Source organism: Loxodonta africana, chromosome Y, assembly GCF_030014295.1.
Source record: "Loxodonta africana isolate mLoxAfr1 chromosome Y, mLoxAfr1.hap2, whole genome shotgun sequence".
Lineage (NCBI taxonomy): Eukaryota > Metazoa > Chordata > Mammalia > Proboscidea > Elephantidae > Loxodonta > Loxodonta africana.
Genome location: NC_087370.1, coordinates 5,148,854 through 5,175,273, shown reverse-complemented (window position 1 = coordinate 5,175,273; position 26,420 = coordinate 5,148,854). Strand labels below are relative to the sequence as shown.

Below are 26,420 nucleotides of genomic sequence, written 5' to 3'. Positions count from 1 at the left end.
TATTTTGGAAGACTTTGAGTAGGATCAATGTCATTTCTTCTCTGAATGTTTGCTAGATTCTCCAGTAAGTCTGTCTGGTCAACTGCTTTTTTTTTTTTTTTTCCTAGTTAGTGGAGAGGGAGGTGTTTGATGACTGATTACAGGTTAGTGGATATTTTTTTATTTGTGTGTATATGTGTGTTAGTAGCAGTAGGTTATGTTCTAGGTGTATGTGCATTTCATCTAAGCATTCCAGTTTGTTGAAATGTGACTTTCCATAGCATTCTCTTATGTTCCTTTTCATTTATCTGTTGTAATATCTCTAACTTCAGTTCTTATTTGGTTATTTGCATTTTCACCTTTTTGTCAGTTTAGGCAGTGGACTGTCTATTTTATAGATTCTTTTAAAGAACCAACTTCTGGTTTCATTGACTTTTTCAATTCTTTTCCTATTTTCAAGATCATTTATTTCTCCGAGGATGTTTATTTTTTTCTTTTTTTCTGATAGTTTGGTATTTTTTGCTGTTCCATTTCTATTTCTTCATGGTGGAGAGTTAAACCATTGATTTGGGATCCTCATTCATTCTTAATGTAATTACTCAATGCTAATAATTTCCCTCAGGAATTCCTTCACTATGTCGTATAGATTTTGGTATAGTGCATCTTCATTGTATTTAATTCTAATTTTTTTTTAAATATCGCTCCTCTTTTCTTCTATAATCCTTTGTATCTTTAGTAGTGTGCCACTAATTTCCTTAATTATCAAGCCCCTTTACTTCCTGGTTTTGGTTTCTAACGTGATTCTGTTATAGTCTCAAAAGATGCTTTGTATGGTTTCAGTTTCTTTATGTTTATTAAAGTTTGCTTTGAGCACTAAAATATTGTCTATATTGGAGAATAATCTTAGTTCATTGGAGAAGAATGTATGTAGAGCTGCTGTGGGGTAGAGTGTTCCATGAATGCCTGTTGGGTCCAATTGTTTAATAGTGATATTTAAGTCTTCTGTTTCCTTATTGATCTGCTTTGTAGCTCCTTCCATAACAGAAAATGGTGTATTAAAGTTTCCTACTATTGTAACTTTTCATACATTGGTAGCACAATCACTAAGAGCTTGGCTGCTAACCAAAACGTTGGCAGTTCAAAAATACCCAACAGCTCTGCACAAAAAAAGACTACCTATTTTATTCTCTTAAATATTTAGCCTAGGAAACTCTATGGGGCTTTTCTACTCTGTCCTGTAGCATAGTTAGGAGCTGGGATTGATTCAACTGCACAAAACGACAGCTATTATTGCACACCTTTCCATTCTCTGCTCAATTCTGTCAGAGATTGCTTTATATATTTTGAGGTTCTGAAGTTGGATGCATATTTGTAATTGTCTTTTCTTGTTGAATTGACACAGTTGTTCTTTTAACTTTTACAATATTAATTTAATGTCTAATTTTTCAGATATTATCACGTGTTTTGTTTCGGTTGCTATTTGCACTGACTTTTTCTTTTTCATGTTTTAGCTTTTAAACTATGTATGTCCTTGTTCCTAAGGTGTAGAGAGCATATAGACGTATCATGCTTTTTTTTATCTTCTTCCTTTGTGTGTGTGTGTTTTCTATTTTTTCAATCCATTCTGCTTCTCTCCACCTCTTGATAGGAGTATTTATTTACATTTACGTGATTATCAGTATGGGTGGATTTACTTCTGACATTTTGTTGTACTTTTTTCTCATTTTAATTTTGGTGAAATTTATGGTTTCTTTGTTCTTTACCTTCAGTGCTGAATTCTTTATGAACAAGAGTTTTTCTTCATCTTATTTATTATTTTACTGTGAGTGCTGAGACATTTTGTTTGCTTTACTATTTATTTTCAGGAATGATTTCTTTTTATTTACTTCTTTTGCTTTCCATGAGATTTGTATTTAACACCTCACATTTATAACAAACTGGTTTATCTAGATTACACCTTGACTTCCTTAACATAAAAAAAATTCTGTGTTGACACTCATCCTCCCTGTTCTTCAGGTGCTATTATCAATTACATCTTAGTCTCTTTGTTTTCCCGTAATATGAATGTAAATTATTTTATTGTTGTATGTATTTAGCTCCTATTTTCTGCATATAACTTTACCTTAGTTAAGTATTCGCCATCCAAAAGTGTCATAGGTGTCATGTTTATACTGACAGTGCTTTTGTGCATGTACCCCTTCAGGTTCTCTTTAGTGCCATTACCTTTCTTTGTGGAAGAGTCCTTTTAGTACTTCTTGTAGGGCTGATCTGGTGCTAACAAATTCCCTTAATTTTTGCTTATCTGAGAATATCTTAATTTCTCCCTTGTTTCTGAATGACATTTTTGCTGTGTATATTATTCTTGCCATTTTTTTTCTCTTTCTGCACTTTAAATATGTCATCTATTACGTTCTTGCTTCTGAGGTTTCTGAAGATATAACTAAAACTAATTGCCACTGAGTCAATTTAGACTCATAGTGACCCTACAGGACAGAGTAGAACTGGCCCATAGGGATCCTAAGGAGCAAATGGTAGGTCTCAACTGCCAGCTTTTGGACAGTGAACCACTGTGCCATCAGGGTTCCTTATGAAGATAACTCAGGACTTACTTGGGACAACTAGTATATAACAGTTCTCTTTTCTAATTCTCTCCAAAATTTCTCTTTGTTCTTGGTTCTCAGGAGTTTGATTATGAAATGCCTTGGTGAATTTCTTTTAGGTTTTATCTTACATGTAATTCACTGAGCTTCTTGGAGATTATATTTCCTTTCTTTTGTGATGTTTGAGAAGTATTCTGCCATTATTTCTTCAAAATTTCTCTCTGGCCCTCTCACTCTCATCTCCGCCTGGCACCCTCATAATGCATAAGTTATTTTTCTTGATGGTCTCTCACAGCTCTCTTAGGCATTGCTCGTCTTCCTTCATTCCTTTTTTTTTTTTTTCTGTTGCTCTTCAGACTAACATTTCTCAGTGTTCTGTCTTTATGTTCACTGGATGTCTCTGTCATATCAATTCTACTTTTGTGTCCTTCCATTTTGCAGGTCATCTATTTTATTATTGATCTGTAGTATTTCTATATATAGATTACTTTTTTCACTTTTCTCTTATTAAAGTTTTTTTTGTACTGTTTTTCTGAGTTCTTTTAGATCTTTTTCTGTACTTTTCATTACATCTTTTTACATACATAATACTAACAATACAATCCTTGTTGAGTATTCCCATTTTATGACCTTTCTCAGGGACAAATTATTTCCTCTTAATTTTTTCAGTGTATAAGCTATGGTTTCCTGTCTCCACATATACTTTCTAACTGACTGTTGTATTAGAGACACTAAGATTTACTGATTTATTTAATATTTCATTTGTTTGATTAATAGACCAGGACGTGGCTTCTTCCCCTTTTCTTTAGGTTGCTCTTCTTCCTCGTTGTTTTCTCTGGTGGTTCAAAGAAACTTTCATCCCAGCCGTGGTCACTCAGCCATACTGTCCCAAGACAGGTTGCTCAGATGTCTTGGCCCAAACTTTTTCAAAGTTACCTCTTTGTTTTTTGGGCTGACAGTTCTACTCTTTCATCTTTCTTTTTGTTCTTGGTAAGTTGTCAGGTTACTGGTAGGTGTTTCCTAGTCTTTCTCTGTTGTGCCAGAAGGCCAGTGGTAGTGGTATTTGGTTTTCTATATCACAGCTGGTATGGCACATTTCCTGCATCGGTTCTAGGGAGATGTGAGGCCATGTCACCAGTCATCTCTATGTCAGGGAAAATTGTCAACATACTCTGGCCTATGCTACATCCCAGGAAAGGTATCAGATGTGTCTGGAGTTTTCTGGATTTTCTGTTGTGCTGGAAGAGGTAAGGGTGGAGCTTCTCCTGACATTATGCCCAAGAGGTTTGCTAAAGGAACTGGAAATGCCAGTTGACTGGGTGTAGCATTCTGTCACAGCTGTGTGAAGTGAATTGGTTCAGGCTCGCACAGAAGGGCTGAGGCATAGAGCTAGGGACCCTTTGCATGACAGGCTGTGTGGTGATGGGGGCAATGCCCTTCAGAGCATAGCTTATTGTGGGGCCCTACCATGTGAATCAGTACTACTGGCTGGCAGAGAAGTGCTGCCAGTGGCAGGTCCCTGGCTCATTGGGCTGCACTGCCTGTGATAGGGGCATGGCTTAAGAGGAGGCAATGCTGGAGGATGGTAAGGAAAATTTCCAACTCTGGGACCAAGGACCTTGATCCGCTTTTGTGGTAGTAGGTAACGGGATACTAGGATTTGTCTGCAGAGTTGCTGTCCTACTGCTGGTAAGTGGCCGCAAGTACTAATCCTGGACTCTCCTACCAACAGCCCCACCTCACATTTTGGAGGGCACACCCGCATTGTTGCTCCTATCCTGCTTCCCTCCTTAGGGGTACGCTCTCTGCCATTCCTACAATCTGCTCATGTATTTTACCAAGGCCATTCCACACCACTTTACTCTGCCTACTTTTTCCTGGAGTTCCTGGAACTCAATTCTATGCTGCATTCAAGCATTACTCTCTGTCAGGTCTGGCCAACTGCAGTGTATGCCTTTCCCATCTCGTTAAACCTTTCCATGTCTGTTTATTCAGCATCTAGGTCTCAGTTTGAGTTTTCCATTTTGCTCTGCCCTGGGTATTGTTTCATTTGGGAATGCCACCCACAGCCTTCTTAAAATGGCCATACTAGCTGGGTTGGTGAGTAGAGCGTGGAAGTTCTACAAATATCCTTCCCACTCTCCTTCTACCACTCTCTTCTAATTTGGCAGTCAGGCTAGTTCTCCAGTCCTCCCTTGGAGAGAGTTCTGAGATTGCTGAATTCATCAATGTTGTTTTATCTCTCATTGCTGTAGGCAGTCGTGAGTGTACTATATTAATGCTGGTGGCTTACTGGAAGTCCTCTTTCTGACCCTTCTTATGTCACCTTTTCTTTATTCAACAGCTACTTCATTGCCATAAATTTTGATTGTCTTTTAGATTTCTGACAGGTTGCTTCTACTAGTTTGTTTCTTGGAATTTTTGTCCAGGGAAGGAATATGAAGCACTTATGCTAACTCCTCCATTAAATTGAACTAATAATTCTCAGATGTGGGAGGTATTCAGCATGCAAATTTGTTTAGAGAGAAGATAAAGGTTAAAAGACTTGTAGGTATTCTATGAGCAAGAACCTATGGGAATGAAGGAAGAAGCTGAAGCTACACTGCAGGTGTTGGTCAAAAACATAGGAACAGAATACCATGGAGATGCTTCAACAAATGAATGTGGTGCTGGAAGTGCTCACAGCAACCTGGCCAATCTACTGCAAAAGATCCATATTTGATAACGTTCTACAGAAAGGTGATCCAACAGAGCACAGAAATTATCAAACAGTATCATTAATATCACATGCAGGTAAAAATTTTGCTGAAGATAAATTAAAAATGGTTGCAGCAGTATATCAATACGGAACTTCCATAAATTTAAGTTAGATTCAGAAGACGACACAGAAAAGTGTTTTCATTACTGATGTCAGATGGGTCACGGCTGAAAGCAGAGAATACCAGAAAGATATCTACATGTGTTTTATTGACTATGCAAAGGCATTCAATTTTGTGGATCATAACAAATTACAGATAACATTGTGAAGTATGGGGATTTTAGAACACTTAATTTTGCTGGTATGGAACCTGTACATAGACCACGAATCATTGCTCAGGTAGAACAACGGAATATTATGTGGTTTAAAATCAGGAAAGGTATGCATCGGTGTTGTATCCTTTTATCATACATACTCAATTTATATACCGATCAAATAATGTGAGAAGCTGGACTACCTGAAGAAAAATGTGCCATCAGGATTACAGGAAGACTCATTAATAATCTGAGAGAGGCAGTTGATACTACCTAGCTTACTGAAGGCAAAGTGGGATTGAGGCACTTACTGGTAAAGATCAAAGACTACAGCCTTCAGTATGAATTACACCTCAACATAGAGAAGAGAAAAATCCTTACAACTCGGCCAACAAGCAACATCATGATAAACGGAGAAAAGGTGGAAGTTGTCAAGGATTTCATTTTACTTGGTTACACCATCAGTGCCAGCAGTCAGTAAATGAAATGATGTATTTCACTGGGCAAATCTTCTGCATAAAGACCTCTTTAAAGTGTTGAATAGCAACGATGTTACTTTTTGGACTAAGGTGCACCTCATCCAAGCCATGATATTTTCAATTGCCTCATAAGCATTCATGAGGTGGACAATGAGTAAGGAAGTCTGAAGAAGAACTGATGCCTTTGAGTTATGGTGTTGGAGAAGAACACTGAATGTCCTATGAGCTGCCAGAAGAATGAACAAATCTGTCTTAGGAGAAGTGCAGTCAGAGTGTTCCTTGGAAGCAAGGATGCAAAGACTTCACCTCACACACTTTGGATCTGTTATCAGGAAAGAAGAATGTCATGCTTGGTAGAGGGTCAGCAAGAAAGAAGGCCGTGGACCAGATGGATTAGCGCAGTGTCTGCAAACAATGGATTCAAACCTAGCAGCCGTTGTGAGGATGGTGCAGGGACAGGCAGTGTTTCATTCTGCTGTACACAGAGTCACTATGAGTTAGAATGGACTAAATGGCACCAAACAACAACAACAAAGATGATAGTGTGGATACATATCCCGCTATGTAATCTTCAATGAGTATTACAATCAGACAGCAGGAAAACTTATCCAAGGGAAAATAAGAGGCCAAAGTTCATACCAGCAGGAGCCTGCATTAATATCATAGCAAGAAACAGGTCATGGTTGTTGCAGCCAGGAAATTAGCATCTACATCCAGCTGAAGAGGAACTCAAGATATGCATACTTGGAAACTAAATCCACATCCCAATAGGAACCCTGGTGGCACAGTGTTTAAGAGTTACAGCTGCTAACCAGAAGGTCGGGAGTTCAAATCCACCAGACACTGCTTTGAAAAGCATGTGGCAGTTCTACTCCTTCCTACAGAGTTGCTGTGCATCAGAATCCACCCGATGGCAGTGAGTCATGGGCAGTAGGAAATATGGCATATTTATTACAGTCAAGAGGTTAGCATGCATGCCCAAAGAAAAACATGGTGGGTTAAAACAAGCTCTAAGACTATTTACCTAGAAAATAGTAATAATATTAACGTCAAAGTCATTACAGCCATAAAGTTACCACTCATAGCCAGTAAAATAAATTCATGAAACCTGGAACTCATCCGTATCCTAACATAAAGTGGGGCACAATGTTACAACCTCCATGTACAAGGAGAAAGGAGGTTAGGGTTCAAGGAATCATGAGCCTGAAATCATATTTTAGTAGGAGCTACATCATGCTTCTTAAAGCCAGGAAGCTACCCCCACATACTATTTAAGAGAAGATCAGGGTTCATAAAGCCCTGGTCTGACTCAGATTGTGCTAAGAATTGTGTTATGTTTCTTATAAGCAGGTAAGTAGCAACCACGTTCATGGACAAAAACAGATTAGGGTTCATAAATCTAACAGTCTACATCTATATTCTAGTAAAAATAGCCCATGGTTCTCATAGCCAGGGAGCTAGAATCCATATCGTATGAAATGTAAAGACAGGGTTTAAAGAATACAACTCTGAGTAAAAACCTGAAACTGGATCTGAGTGTTAAAGAGGCCGTGGTTGTTAGAGTCAAGAAACTAATATGTTGGGAGCTGAAGGTCAGGGTTCACTGAGCCAGAAAAATGCATCCATAGCCAAGGGAAACGGGGGCAGAGTACAGCCAGATAGACAGCATTCATATTCATGATTAAAGATGGTCAGAGTCCATATGAAAGGAAATTTGCCTTAATACCCTATTTAAAAATAGACACATGGCTTTTGAAGGCTGGAAATTGGCATTTATACCCAGAGAAACATGAAGGCAGGATTTGTAGTGAAGAACCTTAATGTATGTACTAGTGAGAAAAAGGACACTTTTAACAAAGCTAGAGAGAAAACATCCATAACCTTAAAATAATATCTATGTCTTTACTAAGATATTGACATAATAGTAAGGATTATGCCATGGTTGTTACAAAGAAGGAAGTTAGCTACCATATCCAAGAGGAAAAAGAATAACAAGAAAGATCAGGTTTCACAGAGCCAGGTGCTTGACCCATATTCTGGTAATGAAATAGTCAAAGGCAGTACGGTTAGAAAGCTAGCATCCTAATCAAGTAAACAAGAGGTCAGGGTTCACAGAGCTTGATACATGCACACATTTTTTCATAAGAAATATGACATGAGTGTTACAGCCAGAATCTGCTAATAGAGAAGTCCATGATTCATAGAACCAAGAGAATAAATCAACACCCTATTAAGTTATGGGGACGGTTTTTACAGAACCATGCCCCATACTGGCATCTGTATTAAAGACAGGGAAGGGAAGGGTTCTTTTATCAAAGTTGATGTCAATATCCTGTTGAGAATTAGGCCTTGGATTTCAGCCAGGAATCTATCACCACTATACAAGGGATAAGGTAATCATGCTACATCTCAGTAAGAATTAGGAATGGTGCTTTCAGCCAGGACGTCAACATTTATATTCAAGGGAGAGGAAGTCATTGTACGTGGAACAACTACTGACCAGTTGCCGTCATGTTGAATCTGACTCATAGCAACCCCAGATATTGCAGAGTAGTAATGTACTCCACAGGTTTTTTGGTTTTCTAAGTCTATGCCCTTTGGGAAGTAGATAGCCAGAACTTTCCCTTGAGGGGCCTCTATGTGAACTCAAACTGTCAGTCTTTTCTGTGAGCAGTCATATGTTTAACGGTTTGGTCCACCCAGAAGATAGTGTCATAATTTAAGGAGGGAGGGTGTTAAGATTAACAGATCCAATGGCTGGCAGAGCCACTGTGGAAAGGGTCTGAACATTTCTCAAAGCAACGATTGTTCTACCACCGCACCAGCAGACAAGTGCAGCTCTGGGCTTTTATCAAGAGCTGGAGCTCTCTTTTTGCACAAGTCCACCTACAAAAGTATAATAGCAGCCTAATTTGTAAGAGCGAGAAGTAGGATACGAAGCTCACCCTGCTTGAACCACACTAGAGGCCATTGCTTAGTGCAAAAAGGTGGTGGACGGCAGGAGTTCTACACTGGACACCCCGGGGGGATCCCCAGACAGGCAGAATGACTGCCCAGAAGAAGGTGCCCAGGAAGGATAAACCGTCCACCTACGTTACATACCGTAGGGTTCCTTTGCATCTATTCTCCAAAGGGCGTTGCTGGGTAAATGCGGAGGAGCTGTGTGGTGGCCAGGCCTCAGCTCAGGAGCACTGGGTGTGCAGATGGAAGGGTGAAGGGTGGGCTTCTTGGGGACACCATCATGGCCCGTACCTTGTGGATATGGCTTCCCACACCCCAGTTGTGACACTGCGTTAGAAGAGGTCTCCAGGCTTTACCCTGGGGCAAAGACAGTGATCGGGTCATGGGGTGTGTTCTTGTCATTTCTCAGGAGGGCAGGGGTACTCACAATGGGGTTGGGAAGGAGAGACAAAATGAAAACAAAGACAAAATCATTGTGGAACTAAGATGAGTATGTTTTCCTGAGTATTCTTGCCAACGCTGCCTGGAAATCCTGGGTGTGGATCCACCACCGACTGGGCCACGCCCTGGAAGTGGCCTGGTTCTCCCAGTGGACAGACCTTGTCCCAGTGCCTGGAGCACAGGTGGTGGCTGAGGCGGGAACAGCCTACATCCTTCCAGACCAACAGCATCAGTGTCAGCACCGCTGCGCTCCAGCAGGGGGAGCCAAGCCGGGTACGGGGGCAGGGCCGTGGGTTCAGAGGTCACACCGTGGGCCTAAGGATTGGCGAGACGGCTTTCAGGGCCCCGGACGCTGCCCCCTTTCTCCGCCCGGTCCAGGCCCAGGCCAGTCCAGCTGCATTAAACAGCCCCCCGTCTGCCCGCCCGGCCGCCCCGACAACCGCCAGCCAGCCAGCCAGCCAGCCTGCCTTCTCTCCGTCTCTGGCAGCAGCCGCTCAGCCCTCGGTCCAGAGCTCTTTCGGGACCCGCCCTGAGGGAAGGCAGGAGCTAGGCCACCTTCGCCCAGCCACCATGGTCCACCTGAGGGCGTCCGAAGTCCGGCAGCTGCTGCACAACAAGTTCGTGGTCGTCATGGGGGACTCGGTGCAGAGGGCCGTGTACAAGGACCTGGTGCTCCTGCTGCAGAAGGACTGCCTGCTCTCAAGCAGTCAGCTGAAGGCCAAGGGCGAGATGAGCTTCGAGCAGGACAGGCTGCTGCACGGCGGCAGGTGGGGCCGTATGCACAACGGGACCCACTACCGCGAAGTCCCCGAGTTCTGCTCCACACACCACCTTGTGCGCTTCTACTTCCTCACGCGCGCCTACTCCCGGTACGTGGAGAGGTCCTGCTGGAGCTGCTGAGGGGCCAGCACGGCCCAGACGTGGTCATCATGAACTCCTGCCTCTGGGACCTGTCCAGGTATGGCCAGGATTCCATGTGGAGCTACAGGAGGAACCTGGAGACCCTGTTCTGGCGCCTTCGCCAGGTGCTGCCCGAGTCCTGCCTCGTGGTGTGGAACACTGCCATGCCAGTGGCTGAGACGGTCTCAGGGGGTTTCCTGCCGCCTGAGGGCATGCCCCCGACCGCGTGCCTGCGGGAGGATGTGGTGGAGGCCAACTTCTACAGCGCCGCTGAGGCCAGCAGGTTCGGCTTCGACGTGCTGGACTTGCATTTCCACTTCTGGCACTCCTGGCAGCACCGGCAGCCAGATGGCGTGCACTGGAACCAACACGCTCACCGAAGGCTCTCGCAGCTGCTGCTGGCCCACCTGGCCGATGCCTGGGGCGTGGACCTGTCCTGCGACAATCCGGTGGGCAGGTGGATCTGGGAAGGCCCTGGGAGCCTTCTCAGAGCGCCCGGGAGCTACAGGCTGCTCCAGCGCCACGGAGGTGAATCCGGTGAGGAGGCCCTGCCTTCGCGCCCACCTAGGCCCACGCGCCCTATCGTTCAGTCCTGGAGACCCCCTGTATCCCCGCCCCAGGTTCGCAGGCGCTTCCAGCCCCGCCGCCATGGCTCCACTTTGCCCTGGGACCAATCCCTGCAGCACCAGCCATGCTCTGGCGATGCCTTTGCGCAGCACACTAGATATGGCGATGAAGCAAACCCGACCACTGGCCGGCAGCCCCGCCCCGGCCGAATACATAGGGCCTCTGATTCTCACCCGCGCCGCGTGGTTCACCGGGCTTCTCCACCTCACCCCCCAGGTCCCCCTGCAGGGCCAGAGAGGCGCAGGGGCAGGGACCGTAGCCCCGGGCATGACCAGGGGCAAGGATTCCGTAGCCACCCCTCTATGTAGGCCATCCTCTCCCCCTTGGACCCTTCCTTGGGGGATGGCCTAGGCATGCAGGTGTGGAACACCTCCAGCCACCCCTCCACCCCTCTCAGCAGCGACAGGCCTTACAGGAGCAGATACCAGACGTACACCCCCACGGCTGTCGCCTCCTTGCCTTGATGTGCAAGCAAACTGCAAATTAAAAAAGTGCCTTCACAAACACAATGTCTGTCTCTGCGGAGTCTTTGTGGGGCTGCGCCCTGGCAGTGTGTCCATAATGGATCTGTGTAGCCTGTCACTCCCGTTATGTTCTGGGTGCCTTTTGGGGCAAGGAGCAGGGAGTCCAGAATGCCTTCTCGGGGGCTTCTGCTGCTTTCAGGGCCAAAGAGGCAATCAGGCTAAATCCATTCCTTCCAATTACCTGTAGTTTCTGTAGAAGAGTTTTTTGTTCAGAAAAGCCCCGAAGTTGAGCTGCGCTTCACCACTTAAGAAGATCCAATGCTCAATTCAGTGAGCTGACATTAAGTGCCTCTCAGGGCTGGTGAATAAACAAGCCTCCCAGACCGTTTTCTATACCCATAAGGTGAATTAATTTATTTGCACACACTTGGAAGACTGACAGCTTTTCTAGGAGCCAGGGGGTTTCGTTGGCAGAGGAACCAGCTTCTCTTTCCTCACTTGAGGAGCTTTTACTTAGTGGAACAATGCACCTTAAGGACAAACGGGGAGGGGAGGTCGCCAGGGAGGAGATGGGACTCAGAGTGATCTCAAGCATGCTAAGAATGAATGAGCAATTCCAGGGCTGGTTACGGAAAAGAAGAAATGACGCCTTTTGGGCTTGAAATGATTTAAAGCATTGTTAAAGGAAATGTCAAAAGTTGGTGTAAGAACCCCCGATACTGTTGGCCCGAAATCATGTTTAAATCTTAAACAAAAATATCCCCTGAAATCTTCTTTAAACTAAGAATATCTTAATTAGTAAAGAATGTCTGCATGAGCATTGTGCTCATTTAAAGAGCTCTGTATATGGGATGAAACTGACAACAGCAACTGTTGAAAGACGAGGTAGGAAGCTTAGGGGGCAGTGAGTTTGTGTTAATGGGGGAGGAACAACTCAGGAGAGGAGGGTGAGAGTGGCTGCACAACTTGAAGCACGTAAAAAATGTCACTGAATTGTGCTTGTAGAAACCGTTGAATTAGTGTATGTTTTGCTGTGTACATTCTCAATAACAACAAAAAAAATAAAATAAGTTATATTTTAAAAAGCAAACAAACAATAGTTAACTAGTAAAGACTGTCTGCCTTGAGCATTATGCTCTTTTAAGAACTGTCTAGATGGAGCCCTGGTAGCATGGAGGTTAAGTACTCAGCTGCTGGCCAAAAGGTCAGCAGTTTGAACCCACCAGCTGTTCCTTGGAAACCCTGTGGGGCAGTTCTACTCTGTCCTATAGGGTGGCTATGAGTTGGAATCAACCCAACAGCAACAGAGTTTTTTTGTTTTTAATATGGAGTCACATTGACCACAGCAATTAGAAAGGTTGAATACGAAGCTTAGGGGGCAGTAAGTTTATGTTAGTGGGGAGAGAACAACAATTCAGAAAAGGAGGGTGAGAATGGTTGCACCACTCAAAGAATGTCATCGATGTCACTGAATGGTATGTGCAGAAACTGGTGAATTGGTGAAAGTTCTTCTGTGTATATTCTCAACAACAGCAAAAGTAAAATAAACTCTAAAAAAGACAAGATGGCGTAAACAGTCTAATGTGTTCTGCTCTAAACCTGGGTCTCACCATCGACAAAGAAGATGAAACTGATATTTCATTTCATGCAATTTGAAAGTTGATGAGGCATAATTTTAAAATCAATGAGTGCAACAACAACATGTAATTGAGCTCCTTCTATCTACATAGCACTGTGCAAAACACAGGGAGGGTGCAGCTTATCCCCTTAAAGAGGAAGAACTGGGATGGCCCATGCTTTGTGCACTGACACTTCCCTTACACGTGGTATTTATTCGACAGCAACGATATTAGGAAGGAAATGTTGTTAAGAAGCTCTAGTGGCGCAGTGTTTAAGTGCTTGGCTGGTAAACCAAAAGGTCAGTGGTTCGGAGCCACCTGCTGCTCTGCAAGAGAAAGATATGGCAGTCTGCTTCCGTCATGAGTACAGCCTAGGAAACCTTATGAGGCAGTTCTACTCCTCCCTATAGTTTCTATATGAGTCATGAGAGCTGTTGTTAGCTGCTGTGGAGTTAGCCTAGACTCATGGTGACCCCGTGCACAATGGAAAGAAACACTACGTGATCCTGTGCCATCCCAATGCTTGGTTGGTGTCATGGACTGAATTATGTCCCCCCAAAAATATGTGTATCAGTTGGGCTGGGCCATGATTCCCAGTATCGTGTGATTTTCCTATGTGTTGTAAGTCCTGCATCTATGGTGTTAATGAGGGAGGATGGGTGGTAGTTGTGTTAGTGAAGCAGGGCTCAATCTACAACATCGGATTGTGTCTTGAGGCAATCTCTTGAGATATAAAAGAAAGAAGCGAGCATACAGACAGAGAGGGGAGCCACATACCACCAAGAAAGCAGTGGTGGGAGCAGAAGAGATCCTTTGGACCCAGGGTCCCTGCACCAAGAAGCGCGCAGTCTGGGGGAAGATTGATGAGAAGGCCAACAGAGAGAGAAATCCTTCCCCTGGAGCTGACACCATGAATTTGGACTTTAAGCCTATATTACTGTGAAGAAATAAATTTCTCTTTGTTAAAGCCAATCCCTTGTGTTATTTATGTTATAGCAGCACTAGATGACTAAGACAGGTGGAGATCAGACTGTTGTGATCTACAAGGTTCTCAATGGCTGATTTTCAGAATAGATTGCCAGGCCTTTCTTACTAGTCAGTCTTAGTCTGGAAGCTCCCCTGAAACCTGTTCAGGATCACAGCAGTATGCAAGCTTCCGCTGACAGATGGGTGGTGGGTGCACATGAGGTGCCTCGGGTGGGAACGGACCCCCGGTCTCCGACATGGAAGGTGTGGAGTCTACCACTGACCCACCACTGCCCCCTTACGGTCAGTTATAGAGACCCACTGTTACAGAGGGGAGAAAGCAAAAGGGGTGAAGGCTGTAGTTACCACATGGTAACAGAGTCATGATTCAGGCTACGTTTGCCTAACTCCAGAATCCACATGCCTTGCACTATACCACATGCCTTCAAGGTAAACAGGAAAATGTGTGTGTGAGTGTGTGTGCACACGCGTATATGGTGGACATGTACACTGCACACACACATACACACACGCACAAATACCAAGCGCAAGAGACAGGCTGTCAGCTGGGTGGTGTCTTAGTCACCTAGTGCTGCTGTAGCAGAAACGCCACAAGTGGATGGGTTTAACAAAGAGAAATTTATTTTCTCACAGTCTAGTAGGCGAGAAGTCCAAATTCACGGTGCCAGCTCCAGGGCAAGGCGTTCTCTTCTCGTCTCTGTTGGAAGGTCCTTGTCATCAATCTTCCCCTGGACTAGGAACTTCTCCACGCAAGAACTCCAGGTCCAAAGGACATGCTTTTCCCTGGACATTGACTTCTCAGTGATATGAGGGCCCCATGTCTCTCTGCTTGCTTCTCCTTTTATATCTCAAAAGAGATTGGCTCAAGACACAATCCAATCTTGGAGATTGAGTCCTGCCTCAGTATCGTAACTGTCGCCTATTCCACCTCATTAACATCACAGAGGTAGGATTTACAACAGCGAGGAAAATCACTTCAGATGACAAAATGGTGGACTTTGATACAATACTGGGAATCAAGGCCCAGCCACATTGGTACACATTTTGGGGGGACACGATTCAGTCCATAACAGGTGGGCTGTGGAGGTGCCGCTACTTGAACTGGCACTCAGTGAAAGATAGGGAGAGATCAATACTGAGATGATTCCATGTAACAGATGAAGAGTGGGGTATTAGGAATGTGGGGCATTAAATAGGGGGACGGCAAAACCCAAAACATATGGAAGGTTCTGGAAACCAGTCAGAGTGACTGGATGCAAGATCTGTGTTGAGTGCAATCATAGGTTAGGTTAGAGGCATACTGGGATTTGAATCTTAAGAGCATAGCAAATTGGGTTTTAGATAAACATAATATTGGGAGTAACTATCAAAAACACAGCTAAATGTTTCCTTAAGAACTTTAAGGAGTCCCACAGTGGTATACATGGGTAATGCGCTTGGCTGCTAATCAAAAGTTTGAGGTTAGTCTGCCCAGAGGTAACTTGGAAGAAAGGCCTGGCAAAATACTTCCAATACCCAGCCATTTAAAAACTCCATGCAGCACAGTTCTACTTGGAGTTGACTCCATGGCAAAAAAAAAAAAAAGTCTCTAAAGGAAACCCTGGTGGTGTAGTGCTTAAGAGCTACGTCTACTAATCAATAGGTCGGCAGTTCAAATCCAACAGCTGCTCCTTGGAAACCCTATGGGGTAGTTTTACTCTGTCCTGTAGGGTCGCTGTGAGTCAGAATCCACTCAATGGCAGCAGGTTTTGGTTTTAGAGGGTAAATTTCAGTTAATAGAAAATTTTATTTTTGTGCAAAACCAATCGGTACTAATGGTATAGGAATAAAATATCTATTCTGAAACATCAAAATCTTTGAATCAGCAAATGAAAAAGTTTCATTTCAGATAATGGAGGAATTTTTATCTTACTTGATGAAAAATTCTTAGGGAACACAAACATGAAGACTAAAATGATGAAAAATTCCTATTAAAATGCATTGAAAACAAGTCCAAAGTGGAGACAAACTAATTGTGGGAAGCAAAAGGCTTATGGGCACCAAAAGAATGCATTTCCCCCACAGCCAAAGATGGGTTTTGGTCCCAGGAAAGATTCAAAGCTGGACAGGTACAGCCAATAATAACCTGGTATATGAGGCAGAATTGACTCGATGGCAACGGGCTTGGTTTTTTGGTATATATGGGAGTCCCTGGGTGGTGCACACAGTTAACATAGTTGGTTGCTAGCCTAAAGGTTGGAATTTCGAGTCCACCCACACGTGCCTTGGAAGAAAGGCCTGGAGATCTACTTGTGAAAAAATCAGCCATTGAAAACCCTATGGAGCACAGTTCTACTCAGACACACATGGCTTAGAGTTGACGGCGTGACAACTGTTTATTTTTTATAGTTGATATAGATGAAGACCCATGGGTTAAATATCAAAGCTAATTCCGATCTTGTGACTTAACAAATAGTGTTCTTCATTTAAAACAAAAGTACTAAGAACTTCTTTGGTTATTTAATTTTAAAATGAATGTGACCCCCAACAAACAATGAAAAATCCCACTACCAGAATTCCACTGGAAAAATCAAATAACACAGAAAAAGTAAAGGGGTATCCTATACCAAAAACAAAACAAAGCCCATTCCCTTGAGTTGATCCCAACTCAGAGTAATGCTATAGGTTAGAGTAGAACTACCCCATAGTGGTTACAAGGAGCAGCTGGTGGATTCAAACTACCAGCTTCCTGGTTGGCAGCCAAATGCTTAACCACTGCCCCATCAGCTCTAAAACAAAATTCTAGCAGAAATAAAAGACCAGATTTACTCGCCTGACAGAAACTGGAGAAACCCTAAGAGTATGGCCCGCAGACACCCATTCAGCTCAGTAATGAAATCACTCCTGAGGTTCACCCTTCAGCCAAAGAACGGACAGACCCATAAAACAAGACAAGACTAAAGGGCGCACCAGCCCTGGTGCAAGGACTAGAAGGCAGGAGGGGACAGGAAAGCTGGCAATAGGGAACCCAAGGTGGAAAATGGGAGAGTGTTGACATGTCATGGGGTCGGTAAACAACGTCACAAAACAATATGTGTACTAATTGTTTAATGAGAAGCTAGTATGTTCTATAAACACTCATCTAAAAAAGAAGTACAATAAAAAAAGGGAAAAAAGAACAAGTGTTTTTATTGGAGCCCACTTTTTCCAGTATCCCTTTTCGTATGGTGAATATATACGTGTTGTTATTGTTAGGCACGGTCTAGTCCATGTTGACTCAGGGTGATCCCATGTGACAGAGAAGAACTGCCCTGTAGGGTTTTCTAGGCTGTGATCTTTACAGGAGCAGATCCCCGGATCTTTCTCCAGGAGAGCCACAGGATGGGTTCGAATCACCACCTTGTCAGTCAGCAGTGGAGTGCTTAACCATTGTGCCACCAGAGCTCTTTGAATATATACGTACTTGTTGAGTCAGAACTCATTCCACAGCAATGGGTTTGCTTTGGGTAGATTAAAGAGAATGAATTAGCAAAGCCAGAAATTAACATTATCTGACTTCTGAAATGATGTGCTCAAAATCACCTACGTAATGTCCTTTCCAAAAAGCTTAAACGGAATCTACTCATGAGAAAGCCATTAAACAAATTCAGGGTGAAGGGCACTCTATGCAATAGCCAGCATGAACTCTTTACACTTGTCAAACCTGTGAAACAAACAAACCCAAAAGGCAGAGGGAGAGCTCCAGATTAAAAGAGAATAAAAAGACGTGACAACCAAAAGACAGGCACAATCATTAATGGAGCCTGAGTTTACATGAAAAACAATTACAAAGGGCAATTTTGACACGACGTTAAATTTTTAACATGGGATGGTACCTCAAAGGACAGTATTGTGTCAATTTTTAAGTATCTTAGACGTGACAGTGATAATTTTACTATGTTTATGTAGGAGAATGTCTTTGTTATGAGTAGATGCACCCTGAAGGATTTAGTATTTAACGTGTCTTGGTGCATTACTTTTAAATGATTCAAAAGCATATATAAAACCCATTGCCATTGAGTCTGTTCTGACTCCTAGCAACCCTATAGGATAGAGCAGAACTGCCTGGTAGGATTCCCAAGGAGTGCCTGGTGGATTTGAACTGCCAATCTTTTAGTTAGCAGCTGTAGCTGTTAACCTCTACACTACCAGGGTTTCCTACGCCACTGTATATATGTGTATGTATGCAGGTATATAGATTAGATAGGGAGATAAGTAGATAGATCGATAGATGATAGATAGCCAGATGACAGGTAGAGACAGAGATAGAAAGAGATGATACAGAGATAGACATAGATATAGATATACACACACACATATATATATATACATGTCTTGGAATAAGCATAGCCACAACGCTCCTTAGAAGACAGCATGGTGTGACTTCATCCCAACTACTTTGGATATGTTATCAGGAAGGACCAGTCCCTGGAGAAGGACATCATGCTTGGTAAAATAGAGGGGCAGTGAAAAAGAGGGAGCCTCTCAATGAGATGGATTGACACAGTGGCTTTAACAACGGGCTCAAGCATAGTGACAATTGTGAGGATGGCGCAGGTCCAAAAACTGTTTCATTTTTCTACAGTGTCCCTTTGAGTTGGAATCAACTCTACAGCACCTAACAGGAACAACAAAGAAATATATATGTATATATGATATATGTGCTCTGGTAGTGCAGTAGTTAAGGCCTTGGCTGCTAAGTGAATAGTTAGCAGTCAGAACCCACACAAGAGGCTCTGCGTGAGAAGGACCTGGCAATCTGCTGCTGTAAAGACTACAGCCTAGGATACCCTATGCGGCAGTTTTACTAAGTCACAGGGGATTGCTATGAGTCAGAGGATCTGGACAGCACTCACAACAACAATGTGTGTGTGTGTATTTGTGCATGGGGAGAGAGAAAGAACATAAGCAAACCTCTGTGTTGTTACTGGCTGTCTAGTCAGCTCTGACTCATGACAACCCTATGCACACTGCCCGGCCCTGCACCATCTTCATGATTGTTGGTCGGCTTGAGTCCATTGCTGTGACCACCGTGTGTTCTGGTCGGCTTCCAGCCCAAGGGGCTCATCATCCAGTACTGTATAGGACAGTGTGCTGTTGGGATCCACAGAGTTTTCATTGGCTGCCTTTCAGAAGTAAATTGCGGGGTCTTTCTCCCTAGTCTTAGTCCAGCAGCTGCACTGAAACCTGTCCACCATGGGCGACCCTGCTGGTATTTGAAAGGCCCATGGGATTGCTTCCAGCTTCTTAGCAGCATACAAGGCACTATGGTACAACAAACTAATAAAGGAGACAAAAAAAGGTAAAATATTAATAGTGAATCTCCATGAAGGATATACAGGTGTTCACAGTATTATTCTATTTTTCTCCAGGTTTGAATTTTTTTTTTTAATGGGCATTTGAGACAGAAGTGAAACAGGCCTGACACTAAAGGAGGAAAATACAAGTAAAAGTGAGTTAGTACTTTCTGTAGCAACATTTCCCCATCCAGCCATCAACTATCCCCTGAGTTTTGCTTCTCCCATTTGGTCTCTGTATTTTAATAGCATTGAAATTGCTTTGAGAGACAACAACTCATTTTTTTTTTTCCTGTCTCAATGATGTGATATAGTTTTTAAATCTCTGACAGTGGCTTTCAGCCCAGGAAATTACTAAATTTATACAGAGCCAACTCCTGTGAATGAGGTGGGCATCACAGTGAGACAGAATAGGAAGTGAGTTGGACTATCAGACAGAGCCCGTGAGTTCTGGTCTAACTCAGAGAGCCACAATCATGGCACCCCACGTGTGTCAGAGCACAGCTGTGCTCCCTAGGGTGTTCAATGGCTGATTTTTCAGAAGTAGGTTGCCAGGCATTTCTTCCAAGGAACCTCAGGGTAGACGCCAACCTCCTGGGTTGCAGCCCAGCTCGTTAATCATTTGTACCACCTAGGGACTCCATACAGTTGATAGGCGTGACATGTATCAGCAAAGTGGGAAATACTTTCTTTGTTAAAATCTAGACATTTTAAGGCTATAAGACTGATTATTTTTTGTAGGTTATATATTATCTTTCCAAAACAATTTCTACCAAAGGGGTTTAAGAAGTAGTTTGAATGATGACATTAACATTGTGGAATAACACTTGGATTTTTAGGTTAGATCCACCAATTTAAAAGTGCTGTATTAACGAGTAAAACAGGTAACAGGCATTTATGTAGGATTACATTTGTATGTTCATATGCAGTTAGGCACACAGTGATAAAAGTGTCAAATGATATTCTAAAAGCTGCAAAAAAAAGTGGGATATGTTCACAAAAAGGAATGAGGTAAAATAAATGAGGACAAATTCTGATTCATCAGGTGTAAAATGAAAAGTGTAATTTCTAGCAGAAAGATACAGGCAGGTGATGGGATTTAAAATAGAAATTCGTCCATGGAAACTATTGGTGAGAAAGGGCAGGCTCAAGAATCAAGAACTTTGAAAGAAAAATTTATCACTCCTGCTGTTGTTAAGTGCCATCAAGATGGTCCTGACTTACAGGAACTATAAATACGACAGAGGAGAACTGCCCCATAGGGTTTCATAGGCTGTAATCTTTACAGGAGGAGATCACCAGATTTTTTCCCTCTTGATGGCACTGGGTGGGTTCAAACTATCAACCTTTTGGTAAACAGCCAAACACTTAACTACTTGCACTAATACAACTGTCATCTTCATTAATGAGTTGCTTTTCCGAGAGTTATTTTGCTAGAATCACCATTAATACCTCTATCCGTGAGGCTCAGGAACTTAATGGATTAACTTTTATTTCCTTGAGATATGAAAGACCAAACCAGACCCATCACCAGGGAGTAAATTCTGACTCACAGTGACTCTACAGGACAGAGTACAACTGCTCCATAGGGTTTCCAAGGCTGTCATCTTTAAGGAAGCAGACTGCCACATCTTTCTTCCACGGAGCAGCTGGTGGGTTCAGACCCCCAAATGTTTGTTTAGCAACCAAGCACTAAGCCACCGACCCACCAATCGTAATCTGTGTTGTTGACTGCATTGTAATTTTCAAAACCACCCCCCCACCTTCACTCTTGTCAATATCTGTGAAGCTGTAAGAGAATATTTTGTTAAATTTCCCCTTCTGTAACATCTTGCTTCATCCAGATGCCTGTTCCTGGGTGTGACATCCCCCAAGTTCTTCTCCCCGGTGTATGGTTTGGTGTTAACCGGTCCCCATGTCCAGGTAACTCGCTGGCTCCCACAGCTCTGATGGCGACTTCCTTTAGTGAGAGGACGCTAACCACTGTGATAGCACAATGGATGGAAACTTGACCTTAATTCACTCCGTTGCATGAAAGCCTTCCACCCATCAAGCCCCTCTGGGTTGCTTGGCCTGGGGACTGCTGAAAGCCATGGCACTAAAACCAGACAAAAATCCAAACCAGTTACTGTCGAGCCCATTCTAACTCATGGCACCCCGTGTGTGTCTGAGTAGCATGGGGTTCTGTATGGTTTTCAATGGCTGATATTTTGGAAGTAAATCACCAGGCCTTTCTTCCGAGGTGCCCCTGGGTGGACTCGAACCTCCAACCTTATGGATAGCAGCCCCAAACTTTTGAACCATTCAGGAACTCCTTGATTCACGTCAGCCCAAATCAAACAAAACAAACAAACAAACAAACCCACAGCCATGGAGTCAATTCTGACTCATACTGATCCCATGGGGCTTCCAAGGCTGTAAATCTTTAAGGAAGCAGGCTGTCACATCTTTCTGTCATGGAGCTGCTGACTGTTTTGAACCACAGAACTTTTGGTTACCAGTTGAGCGCTTAACCACTGTGCAACCAGGGCCTCAAAGTCAACAAAGAGTAATTTCTACTAAATAAAATACATCATTGAAGGGGAAACCACACAGACGTCCATCAGCGGATAAATGGATAAACAAAAGGTGGTCTAGCCATACAACAGAGTATTACCTGGTCATAAAAAGATCACAGTACTGAAACATACACAATGTAGAAGAACCTTGAAAACATAGTATTAACTGAAGGAAGGCAGTCCCAGAATACCACATATGGTCTGTTTCCACATATACAAAATATTCAGGAATAGGCAAATTTATAAGGACAGAAAGTAGTTTGTTGTTGCTGGGCGCTGTGGAGTCAATTCTTACCCCGTGTGTTACACAGCAGAAGTGCCCCAGGGGGGTTCCCCGGCTGTAATCTTCATGGGAGCAGGTCACCAGGTGTTTATTCCACAGTGCTGCTGGCTGTGTTCAAACCAACAACCTTTTGATTAGCAGCCGAGGACTTAACCATTGCTCCACCAGGGCTCCCAAACTCAATATATGAAATAGTAAATACAGCATGTGATTTTTTTTTAATTTAATTTTGTAGCTGTTTCTTATAATGTCATACAGCCTCTGAGTGCAGCAAACAGTTAAAGTGTTCAATTACTAACCAAAAGGTTGGTGGTTCAAGCCCACCCAGGGGTGACGAGCCTGGCAATCTACTTCCAAAATGTCACAGACATTGGAAACCCTAGGGAGCTGTGCTCTGCACATGTGGGGTCCTTGTGGGTCGGCATTGACGCGGCAGCCATTGTTTTGGGGTTTTTGGTTCTTTTAAGATCACTCCGTGAAAAGCAATATGGCTGCTTTAATAAATATGAGAATTGGAAGTTGGAATACACGGGAGGCAGGTACAAACTTCTTTTAACCTCAGTATCCACATATCTGAATCAAAGGCTTTCAGGATATTTGAAATATCTTCCTAAAGCAAGGCTTTCCAGGAAATACGTGGGAAGAAACCTGTTCTAACTGACCTAATCATCACTTAACCCTGAATAACTGGCTTTCAGGCTCGCTGTCTTTAAAATGAGTCTGTTTCTGGTGTGTTGACCTGGTGTTTGAAACTCCAGTCCTAAATCTGAGTGTACGTATTAATGTATGGATGGATGGATGGATATGAGGAGCTCTGGTGACGCAGTGGTTAAAGCACTCGACTGCTAACTGAAAAGTCAGTACGAAACCACCAGCAGCTCAGCTGAAGAAAGATTACAGCCTTGGAAACCCTATAGGGAAGTTCAACTCTCTCCTGTAGGGACATTATAAATTGCAATCAACTTTACAGCAGCACGTTGTGTTTTTGTTTTTTTGGAAATGTGTATATATATATATATATACACACACACACAGATATATATTTATTTATATACGGAAATATTGTGTAGAAATAAATCTATGTATACACATATAAACTTCTCCCTGTGTGTGTATACATATAAACAAACAAACAAAAAAAGCCAAACCCATTGCTGTTGAGTCAATTCTCAGTCATAAGACAGAGCAGAAGTGCCCCATAGGGCTTCCAAGGAGTGGCCAGTGGATTTGAAGTGCAGACCTTTTGGTTAGGAGCCAAGCATGCGCATATGCATATATAGGGAGCCCTGGGTGGGGCCCTGGTTAAGCATTCAGCTGCTAACCAAAAGGTGGGCGGTTCACATCCACCAGCTACTCCTTGGAAGCCCTATGGGGCACTTCTACTCTGTCCTACAGGGCCGCTGTGAGTTCGAACTGACTCAATGGCACCTAACGACAATACATATATATACATAAATTGATTTTTATATATGCATACATATACAAAAAAAGAAAAAAAAAACACTGCTGTTGAGTCGATTCTAACTCATAGTGACTTCACAGGGTTTCCAAGGATGTAAATCTTTATGGAAGCAGACTGCCACGTATTTCTCCCAAGGAGCTGCTGGTGCTTTCAAACTTCTGACCTTCCAGTTAGCAGTTGAGTGCTTTAACCACTGTGCCACCAGGGGTCCTTATACATATTTATATATATATACATGCACATATAATATACATACATATGAATGAATACAGTGTTGTATCACCCAGGAACTCCACCTACGTCACCTGTGAAGCCCGTGATAACAGAAAATCTTTCCAAACACAATTTGCAGTAGGTGATTACAGTTTTCTTCATTTTGGTTGTAGAATTTTTCTGCAAGAAATTGAATTTGCTCACTTAGAATTAAAATGACCCTGAATAAACCCCAGCCTGCCTCTTTCCTCTGTCTCTCTCTCTCTCCCTCTCTATACGCACAGACACACACACACACTCCACACTTACATGTAAATTTCCTTATTGATCAGGCATTTTCAAAGTCTTTGAATCTTGCTTTCCCCGTTACACGGCTCTAGCAGATTCTAAAGCAAACACACCTTCATCCATTGCTGACAGGAGTGTAAAATGCTACCGCTGCTGTGCAGGACAGTTTTAGCCGTGCCTCAAAAAGTTAAACATACGATGACCCTGATCCACCAAACCCAGTCCTAGGTATGCACCCAGAAGAAGCGAAAACAGGAATGCAAACAGAGCCCTGTATACCAATGTTCGTTACGGAGCTTTTCGTAATAGCCAAAAGACAGAAACCCCAGAGTGTTCAACAGATGAATGGATGAACAAGATGTAGTCTCCCCTGAACTTGCTGGCCCTCTACTTCACCAAATGTGATGTCCTTCTCCAACAATTGACCCCTCCTGATGACGTGTCCAAGGCAAGCAAATTGGACAATGTTCTGTGTTAATCTATTTGGTTTTCACTGGCTAATTTTTGGAAGTAGATGGCCAGACCTTTCTTTCTAGTCTGTCTTAGTCTGGAAGCTCTGCCAAAATCTATCCACCATGGGTGGTCCTGCTGATATTTGAAATACTAGTGGCATAGCTGCCAGAATCTCAGTAACACCCAAGCCACTACAGTAGGACAGACTGACAGATGCGTTGGGGACTGTTCTTCACATGCAACCTTCTTCAAACTATAGTAACTATTGACAAACCTTCCAGCATTTCCTTTGTTATTCTGAGTGGTTTTGTTCTTCCCCTTGGCATGTTCTTGGGAACCTCCTGCTCTCTTCTCTACACCCATTACATTCTCCCCTTTCCAGGACACCTTTCTGACCATCCCCAGAAGATTTAGCAGCAATGTGGATGGCATGCCTGTATCCCAGGTGGCATGTGCTGTACCTTTGGAAAGCCTAGCTCCCCTACTCGACTGTTACCCCCTCCTCTTTATTTCTATATAGCCTTCTAGTACATCCCAGAATAAGGCAGACATTGAGTCAACGTTTGTAGAATGAAGAATTATTAATACTAATTAAATAGCAGACTGATGATAAATCATGATGTTGAATGTCGGCAGTGAAAAGCTTACATAATTATTATGCTTGGAAACCCTGGTGGCATAGTGGTTAAGAGCTGCTGCTGCTAACCGAAAGGTCGGCAGTTCAAATCCACTAGGTGCTCCTTGGAAACTCTATGGGGCAGTTCTACTCTGTTCCTTAGGGTTGCTTGGTTTCTTTTTGGTTAGCAATGAAGGACCTCTGGTGGCATAATGGTTAAGCACTCAGCTGTAACAGAAAGGTTGGCGGTTCAAACTTACCCTGTGGCTCCAAGGGAAAATGCCTGGCAATCTGCTCCTATGAAGACTTGTCATGCAGTACCTTCAAGGCAATTTTGAATCATAGTGACCCTATGTGCAACAGAAAGAAACACTGCCCGGTCCTGTGCCATCCTTACAATCGTTGTTACGCTTGAGCTCATTGTTGCAGCCACTGTGTCAATCCACCTCTCTGAGGGTCTTCCTCTTTTCTGCTGACCCTGTACTCTGCCAAGCTTGATGTCTTTCTCCAGAGACTGATCCCTCCTGACAACATGTCCGAAGTATGTAAGACGCAGTTTCGCCATCCTTGCCTCTAAGGAGCTTTCTGGCCACACTTCTTCCAAGACAGATTTATTCGTTCTTTTGGCAGGCCATGGCTGCTAACCAAAAGGTCAGTAGTTTGAATGCACCAGCCGCTCCTTGGAAACACTATGGAGCAGTCCTACTCTAGTCTGGGGTCCCCCCAAGCGGGAGCCAAGTCATGGGCACCTAACAACAAATGGAGATTGCATTATTCAGTTCAGAGATGGTGGAGGTATCCTGCTTGTAGGGGATGGCTGCCTGGCTTTTGTCAGACAGAACTTTGTTTCCTAAGGAGAAAATGGAGAAAGCACAACTTTCTCTGGCTTAGAAAAGAATTTCCCCAGACACAAAGGTCAGTTGCCCCGCTCCCTTAGGTAAGCCCTCTGGTTCCTTCCCTCCTATGCCCTTGTCCGTGTGTAGTCCAGGGTCCTTGATGTGGAGGAGTTATGTGATTGCCTTACGACCATTTGAATATGGCAATGGCCATGGCTGTCATTCTCTCCTATTAAATGATATCATAAAAGACCCAGCTTTACCACCTCCTCCTACCCCTCTCTCTCTCCCTTCCTCTAGTCCCTACTTAAAACTTATCCCTAAAAT

General features: G+C 43.4%; 1 protein-coding gene across 1 annotated transcript; it reads left to right on the top strand.

The window, feature by feature from the left end:
- Positions 1–10,042: 10,042 nt before the first annotated feature.
- On the top strand, positions 10,043–11,307 carry LOC135229005 (PC-esterase domain-containing protein 1B-like). The gene is given in 2 exon segments (XM_064278749.1): positions 10,043–10,349; positions 10,352–11,307. Coding segments are annotated over 2 exon segments (1,263 nt in total).
- The last annotated feature ends 15,113 nt before the right edge of the window (positions 11,308–26,420 follow it).